Source organism: Cibotium barometz, chromosome 45, assembly GCF_041138505.1.
Source record: "Cibotium barometz isolate CiBa-2024 chromosome 45, ASM4113850v1, whole genome shotgun sequence".
NCBI classification, from domain to species: Eukaryota; Viridiplantae; Streptophyta; class Polypodiopsida; order Cyatheales; family Cibotiaceae; genus Cibotium; species Cibotium barometz.
The window spans coordinates 29,495,675-29,504,604 of NC_141090.1; the positions used below are offsets into that span (position 1 = coordinate 29,495,675).

An 8,930-nucleotide genomic window follows, 5' to 3' on the forward strand; every position below is an offset into this window, starting at 1 on the left:
TGCAATGTATTGGCTAGAGAGAGAGAGAGAGAGAGAGAGAGAGAGAGACTATAATGTCAATGAAGTCCTCGCAAAATTACGATGATCCGAGATTACTATTGTCCCAAGATTACTATTGTCTCGAGATTACTATTATCCCGACTCCCGAGATTATTTAGTGGGCGGCTAGCATTATGTCCATGTAATGATGTTTAGTAAATATCATTTAAAGAAATATGGACTCTTTTCAAATTTTTCAAAATTATACCAATGCATTCAATTCTCTTTATTTTCCGAAAAGATTCGCCACCCCCCGCTTGCCCTAGCCCGAGATTACTTTGGCCCCGAGATTACTCAACTGGCGCCCGTCGCCAAGATCAACGCCCCTCGCGTCAAGACGACCCCCAAACCTTCTCCATCGTTGATCCCCCTTGGCCATGCCCGTGCCAAATAGAGCTGAGGGTGACCTAGTAGCACGAAGTCATCATCATGAATCTGACTTCGTGATTAACGCATTCATGCGACGTGATCACGAAAAATCTAACGTAATTACATAAATATGAAAATCGGGATGATGCAATTTGGGACTTCCATCATATCATCACTAACAATATGGGTAAATACAAAATATTGGTCAAGGATCTATCTTTATGGTGATAAATACAAAATATGCCATTGTCAAGAATGCAATAAAGAAGGAAAGAGTACATTGCAGAAGACATTCACAAACTAAAGTTTCAGTTGATGCAGTTCCCATATTCCATTTTTATCTCCCGTGACGTTTTCACAGAAAAGATGCAGTCTTGAGAATTGAGTTGAAATTTTAAACGATTGCAAATGCAACATTTCCTTTTAAGGACTCAGACTTTATATTATGTACTTTGATTTCTCGAATTGTGGCAATACCTGCTCATGGAGAGAACTTCATTGCTTGCACTGTCTCTGCAAATACTTTCTATCTCAACAACAGCTGCCTTTTCTGCTCACAGATAAGTCCTTGACAGTCTTGTCATATGTACAAACTTTGAAATATAACTTCAGTTATGCACTAAGTATGAATACATGCCAATACGCTCTCTTAACCTACAAAAGCCTAAGTTTTTCACAGCCTTTCAAAATAGATACCTTTGTCATGAAGTTGTGATACTCGAGAGTGATAAGTCACCTGAAGAGTCATAGTGTTTAGAAAAAAGCTTTGCAAGAATATATTATCTACTAAATGGACGATGATGAAATGTAAGAAAAAAATGAAACTATTGAGCAAGAGTACTACTTTTCTTTCACATGTCAGATAATGAAATTGCTTGACATGATGAGATGGATTTTGAGCACAAAATACAGACATGTTTATAAGACAACAATGTTACTTCAATCATACGCTAGTTTTATATATAATTAGATGAATCAAGGAACATGGTTGTCATCCACAAGACAATAAGCCACAAACCCCATCACACATAGTAGGAGATGGCTACTATGACATCCCTACTGATGCCATCAGCGCCCAATAGTGGGTGCACAGCTTTGCATCAATATATTCACACGCACCCCCCTCAAAGACATGCAACAGCCTCCATTCATTTGATCTGCATATGGAGTTCCATCAAAGCTCTGGAGAGAGAAAGCAAACTCAACACAATGAAGCATAGCACTTAGATAGAAGGCTAAGCAAAAAATACTCCACAATCTCTCCATGCAAGCTACTATGGCTTGTGAAGGGACAGTAATAAAGTTCCCTCCTTTTGCTCTCCCAATAAAAGCATAAGAGATAGACATGATAGTGAAATGTAGTAGAATATATTCTAGACTTTCATGGTGGAGGCACCAAATAGTGCCTATCATAGACTTTGTCTCTTCTTCCATAAGTCTTGCTTGAAGCACATGTTCAATGCACACGTGGTCTTTAGTCTTTTAAATGTCGTGTATTACAATGATGATTTCAAAGTGTGCTGGTAGAAACACTACCTGTAAGAGGTTCTGTTTAGGAAGGTAAGGTGCTCTAAATATGTGCAGGTCAACCATCGACCTGTGTCCCCCATATCAACCTCTTTGAATTTAGGTTAAGTACCCAGAGTTAAGTGATAGTGACCGCTTACTATAAGTACTTTAAAAAGCCCTTGTTAGTGGAAGTCCACAAATAATGCTTGCATGTGCACCCCTATGTCAGGCGCATGGTGACACACTGGCTAGTTAGATAGTTTGTCCTTCACCATTATTTACAGCCTCCAAAAGGGAGTTTCATATGTTTTTGTAGTGAGCTCACATCGGACTGCCAGAAGAAGTGTCGTGTGTCAGTCTCAACAAGGGAAATAAATGGAAATCAAATAAGCATTGAAGCAGGGCAAATTAAAAATCTTATCTTTGTGGGCAGTCAGCCTCCAAAAAGGGCCAACCACCTATGTGAACACGGTGGCCAGATAGGCCAACCATGCCAGCCAAATAGGACCACCTCACCTGTCAACCGGGAAACCACTCTCTTCGGCCTGTAGAACCTGTCCCTCAGCTTCTCCATTTGGCATCACATCTTCAGCTGCAATAATCCATTTCACTCCAGCCTGCAGTCGCATTCATTCCAGGCCGATTCTCCTCAATGTTGCCCAGTAGCAGCAGCAGCTCAACATCATCTCCTCCAAGTGGCCCAATCGCTGCTCAGTTTCCAGCATCAGCTGTACCACAATTATGTACACTTCTGGCCCAGATATTCACATCCAATCTGCAGTCCAGCCACAGTATTCCTTGGTTTTCATGCAATCATCAGTGTGGCATTATATATTGAAAGATTCGGTCAGTTACGCCACAGTCAAAATCACCTTCCTCACTGCATCCACCTATGTCAGTCTCCAGCCGGCTTGTACGGCAGTTTTCCAGCCATGGAGGAGCAGTAATGAAACTCATGGAACAATACACAGTCTGCATCCACATGGAGGATCATTCCTTGAGCCTCCTGCTTCAGTAGTATCCATAGTAACCACATCTACTAGCCATGTTGTCTGTATAGTGCATGGAAGATATCGAGTGTTCATGTATATTGTGTCCTTAATGCACACACATGTAAACACATTCAGTATACCCTTCCACACAGCAATGCGGTAGTTAGCCCCGCATTCCTGCATGTTACATATTAGTATCAATGCATGGTTCCTTTGAATCTGAAGAAGTTTTGTGGTAGTCCCGGTAGCAATAATGAGCTCAAAGCAACCATGGAACTTGCAGCCTGTTATTAGTGCAGAAGGGGGATGAAAGCAAAAAATGAATGATTTTTTTTTCTCTTGGTAGTCGCAGCAATGAATGGGTCTATCAATCACCTGTTATAAACCCATCCAGCATGGCAAATCTCATGCACTCACTCAAGAAATAGAACAAATTCCTAGTCAAGCATGCTACAACAATGGACTATTTCTTGCTCATGGAACATTGGTACCTTGTTAGAGTAGACCAGCACCAGCATGAGGAGGACAAGTGCCAAGCCCAACATCATGCGGAGGCAGCCTGGGAGGACTAATGCAGACGACACAGAGGATCTGGTGTGCCTCGGCTGACATTCAAGCCCCCATCACCACTTATGGACCGGCCCTCTCGGATCTCAGATGTACACTTTTTTTTTTTGGAAAAAAGTAGTGCTGATTATATTACTTGAAGACGAGAATACAAGAAGGCCTTACGGCCGGCGGGCTGCAATCACAAAGCGGATGCAACCTGAGAAAAACTCAAAAACAGATATACAAGCCTCTCAGGGCGTAATCAGCTGTGTGTGGACAAATAGCCACAGCGGGGGCGAGTATCGCCACTGAAGACTCTGAGCAGAGCGCTGGAAGAAGAGCTCCTGATGATCCCAGTCGCAAAGGAAACGACGTCTCTTTTCCTTCTCTGCCCGGGAGTCTCCTTGAATCTGATCCCACTTACCCTTGAGCGTGTGAATGATCATGCTCTAGGTGTCACCTAGGGTTTGAGTCGCAGAAGATGCCTAGTCTCCTAGAATCTGTGAGCATCGTGAGGTCCAAATGTGCCAGCCCACAATGCTCCCAATGATCTCCCAAATTGGGTGCCGGTTCATCGTTCCTACATCTGTCTCTGTCAACTGCCACGGGAAGCTCTCCATGTGCGCCCAAGTACCCTAGGAAATGAGGAAGACTAGGTCCTGTGGCGAAAACTTGTAGGCCAGGTGGTGCCCCATCTCTGTGCTGCACCAACAAAAGGCCCCCCAAGTGATCGGTCCTAACTCAGCTGCAGCCCGTGCTAAGATCCCCATGGCTCCCTTCCACACTACCTGGGCATGTGGACAACCCCATAGGCAGTGCTTCAGGGACTCCTCATCCTACTGACAAATCTGACACTGCCCATCCTGACCCATCTGTCTCAGATAGCTCCCCACCGGTATCCCCTTATGGGCCACCATCCAGAGGAAGTATGATATCTTCCTCGGCTGCCAGCTTGCCCAGAAGGTCTTCCAAAAAGCGCGAAGGAAAACCAGTGAGACCCCCTGAGCATACCATCTGTGCGCCTGGGTGGGTGGCCTGTGCTGCAGAGCTCCCAATACGTGCCTGCCAATGCACGCGCTGTATGAAAAGAAAGGGCTCTCTGATGAGTCGAGTGGAGGCCAACGCCACTCCACCTCTCCCAGGATGCGGCCCTCCTAGATCCAAAGTCTCCAGTCCTGGGCCTGCTCCATCAGGGGATCTATATGCCATTCTTTCCCGTGCAGCCCTACAACACGAATGCGCTGCCAGGGGAGAAGGGGCTCGATCAAGGCACCATTGCTCTGAAGACGGCTACCATCTATGACTGAGAAGAACTGTATCGAGGAGTCGGAGGCCTGACCAGCGACTACCAGCAGAATGCCTCTCAGTGTAAACTGCCCTAGCCACCTCTCGTCGCCCGGGAGGCGCTGTCTGGTGACTGGGGAAATCCTCCATCCTGCAGGGATGGCGGCGTCTATGTCCACTCTCCGAGCCTAGATCCCACGCGTCGTACCTACTGCTGCTACTAACTCAGCTATGTCCAGCTGACTGAAAATGTCCCTCCAAACCCTGAGCGAACGCGCTGGTCCACGTGCCCAATCCGCCTATGGGACCGCTCTCCAAGCTGTTGTCCTGTGCAATATGTCACCAGGCTACTCCAGATCAGTGGTTGTCGGTCAATCTCCTCCTTGCAGCTAGGGGGTACACCTGAGATAGGCTGTGCCTCAACCTCCTCCAGACTGTAAGGAGACTGCGGAGGAATGGGGAGCGAGGCGGGGTCAGCGGGGCCGAAGTAAAGATCCACCTGGTGGAAGGCTGCCAGTCTCCCCCTCTCTGGGGGGTGCACGCGCTGAGACCCTGCTGAAGCAGAAGCTTCCATGTCTGCCCTCCTGGGGTCAGACCACGGATGACCAGCTTGCCTAGCAAGACCTGACTTTGAAGCTCTGGATCGATGATGCTGAGACCTTCCTCTGCCTGGGGCAGAATAACCGTCTGCTAGGCTACCCTGGCTCTAGTGGCGCTGGAGCCGTCTGAGCCGGACCAAAGAAAGTTCCGCACCAGTCTCCTCAGCTGTGCTACACATGAACGCGAGAAGCACCAGCATGAGGCTACATACCATGCAGTGGCTAGAAGGACTTGATTGACCACGAGGGCCCTGCCTGCCAGAGATAGTCGTGCTGTGCTCCAAAAGGCTAGCTTCCGTCGAATGGAAGCTAGGACAGGTAGGAATTGCTGCGCCGGTGTGGTATCCAACCCTACCTGGAATCCTAGGTAGCGCGTCGTCTGACCTCGAGGGATCCATCGGAACCCAAGGAAAATGCCCCACTGTGAGCTGGGTCCAAGGTCCATGAGAAAACCAACTGACTTCTGCCAGTTGATTTTCGCCCCTGCTGCTAGGCAAAACACCTCCAGAGCCAGTCTCACTCGCTCCAGAGACTCTACATCATCCTAAACATACAGGGCCGTGTCGTCTGCATACTCTGAGTCAAGGAGTTCTGCATCGTCCCTGATAGGTAGGCACATCCCTCGGAATCCAGTGGTACGGGCTCATAGGAAGTGCGCCATGGCCTCCACGAAGAAAAGGAAAAGGTACGGCGCAAGCGGGCAGCCCTGACGTACCGAACGCCCGAGGGTGAACCTCTCCCCCATCCGGCCTCTGATGATGACCCAGCTAGAGGCTGATCTGTAAAGGGCTGCAATACCTCTGATCCACGCCTCTGGGAAGCCTAGCCATAGCAACGTGCCCTCTAAGAATGACCAGTCTACCCTATCATACGCCTTCTCAAAGTCAAGGAGTACGGCTAGGTGCTGCCCACCGTGCTGAGCCTACTCTGTCGCCTCTGAAAATGTGAAGATATTATCCAGAATGCTGCGATCCTGGACAAATCCAGTCTGTGTATCGTGGATCAGATCAGGTAAGATGGGGCGGATGCGGCCACTGATCATCTTGGCGAGGATTTTGTAGGGTGTGGGGAGGAGGGTGATAGGGCACCACTACCTGATCTCCTGTTGGTCTCTCCCTTTGGGGAGGAGGCTGATCAGTCCTGACGCAAGGCTCTCTGGCATCTGCCCGCTGAAGAAGATCTACTGGAATGCTGCGAGTAGGGGCTGGTGGACCTGCTCCCAAAATGTGGTGAAGAATGCTCTGGACAGCCCGTCCTCACCTGGGCATTTCTGCCCATCTATGTCTCTCACTGCGTCCTGCATCTCTGTGACTGTGAACGGGGCGAGAAGGGCCTCTCTCATGCTGGGCTGCACAAGTGTCGGTATGTATCTCCACACCTCCTCCCTGCAGTGGCGAGCTCGAGGGTCTGGAGGTTCCTACTGGAAAAGCGTCCTGTAATAGTCTGTTGCCAAGTCCATGACCTCCTCAGAACCTGTCCTGATGTTGCCATCATGCACCCTGAGAGAGCGGATATGCTCCCCTGCTGACCTCTGGCCATGAGTCCTGAAGAACTCTCTGCACATCCGGTCACCTTTCCTAGCCCAAAAGGACTTGGAAGCGTGGAACGAGAACTCTGATCGTCTCTACGTGATCTCCTCCAGCATGGCACAAGCCCTAACCTCCTGAAGCCTCAGCTCCTCTGAACCTAGAGAACTCTGATCGTCTCTACGTGATCTCAAAAACCTCCTGAAGCCTGAGCTCCTCTGAACCTAGAGAGGACTGCTGCATACGCTGAATCGAGGCGAGGTCTCTCCTGAGGCCCCTCTCCTTCGCCCACCACTGCTGCCTGACCCAAACCGCCTCCTCCTAGCAGATGCTGCTAGACTCGGCAAGAGCCTGCGACACCTGCGCCGCCAGATCCCCCATGGGGTCCCACTCCCCATCCCAAAGGTCCACTGTCCTGCTGTGAACCTCCGCCCTGGCGTAGATGGAGTCTGGGATCCTGCAAGAGCGGGGGGTAGGGAGTGAGTAGCTGTGTCCAATGATAGGATGACAGAGGCATGATCAGAGAATGTCGTTCTTGGAACCACCCCTGATGCTCCACCTCTGCCTATCGCCCAATTACTGACATAGAAGCGATCCAACCGCTCCAAGAATCTGCCGCCCTCCCTCCTGTACCCCCATGAGAAGTCCAGGCTCCCTGGCCATCTGCCGAAGAAGGGCTCTCTCCAACTGTCCCTCCCTCCTACCGCAAAGAGAAAGCACTCCCACTCCGACTGCTCCGCATGAGCGATGCTGGCAAAATCTGGGCCCCGTCCCTGCTGTTCCTCTAGCGCCTCAAGGTTGTTGAAGCCCCCTCCAACTATCCAAGAGTCCATCTCTGGAACCGACCCTGTCAAAGTGCTCCAAAAAGCGGCTCTCCGTCTCAAATCAGTCGGGGCGTAGATATTGAAAATTCCAATCCGGGATCCCTCAATATCTAAGCCAACCCAAAGAGCTCAACTTGGGACTAAAGTGCCATGCCCGCAAACGTGCTGCAGGAGCGGAGCGCCGATGGAGGTGCTGACACCTCCGCTCCTCCCCTGCTCGCCAATCGAGGACTCCCAGTAGGTGTGTGAGCGTCCTGCGAGGACCTTCCCACACCTACTGGTCTGTGAGGCCGAAAGCTTGCGTTCCTGTAGCAGGAGCACGTCCACTTGCCCCACCAGCGCTGGCTGAAGCTCCTGTCTCAGAATCATCTTTCTCGGACCACGGGTACCGAAAGAGTGGAACCCATTGATGTTCCAAGAAATGATGCGTATACTGGTCCACAAACAGTTGTCTACTCGCAGTCGATGTCGAGGTCGTCGGTGGGTGTCCTGTGTGCAGATGAAGGCGCTTCTGTGAAGGTTTAGGGGGAGAGGCCAGATCATCCATCCCATCCTCTAAAACCTTCAACAGAGGTGAGAGTCCCTTCATCCCATGATGATAGGCTTTCTCTAGCCAACTCGAAGCCTCTACCAGTGAAATGTTGTAGAAGCTCGCTACCTCTGAGGTCCTCCAAGGACGAACCCCTTCCGGGTAGATCCAGTCCAAGGGTGGTCAAATAATGACCATCAAACGGAAACGCTTGGCGCTGCGGTGCCATCTCAAACGGACGTCCCCTTCCTACCACTGCTGCCGAAGAAGGTTGGTTGCTCTGCTGCCAATCCAACTCTGAACCTGCTCCTGGGACTGAGTGCCAATGGTCTCTCATACACTCTCATCCATCCACTGCTCTGTCCCGTCACTAGTAAGTGTGAAAGAGTGGCGACCCTCATGGGGGGAGAGGGCGGACACCTTACCCTCCGCCCCCTTTTGGAGGAAGAAGATTCTGATATCCATATAGGCAGGAAAGGAACCGATTCCGGCTGCATCCAAGTAATCCCATGGTCGCGCTCGATAGAACTCTAGGGGTAGAGCTCTAGGAGCTAACCGTGGTGGGGGAGTCAATGACGATGAAGAGTCGGATCTAGACGCTTCATAACGGCCGAGCAAAGGATCATGAGGGCCTATGCACTGAGTTTGTTGCCTATGGCATCAAAACCTTGGCCACCCTGTTCAATGAAGCCATCTGCCACCCACAGGTT

At 50.0% G+C, this 8,930-nt stretch overlaps 1 protein-coding gene across 5 annotated transcripts; it reads right to left on the reverse strand.

The window, feature by feature from the left end:
* Positions 1–1,104: 1,104 nt before the first annotated feature.
* Positions 1,105–8,717, reverse strand: LOC147612620 (uncharacterized). Of its 5 annotated transcripts, XR_015263476.1 has the most exons (3): positions 2,790–8,717; positions 2,434–2,692; positions 1,105–1,144 (listed from the first exon to the last, which is right to left on the reverse strand). XR_015263476.1 is itself a non-coding variant. In XM_086783200.1 (2 exons), exon 1 carries the CDS (start codon positions 7,698–7,700, stop codon positions 7,092–7,094), a length of 609 nt encoding a protein of 202 aa, XP_086639326.1. In that variant the 5' UTR covers positions 7,701–8,667; the 3' UTR covers positions 1,105–7,001; positions 7,066–7,091. The 5 variants fall into 5 exon arrangements, 1 of the variants encoding a protein (XP_086639326.1); XR_015263473.1 differs by having other exon boundaries at positions 1,105–2,692; XR_015263475.1 differs by having other exon boundaries at positions 2,434–8,717.
* Positions 8,718–8,930: the final 213 nt, after the last annotated feature.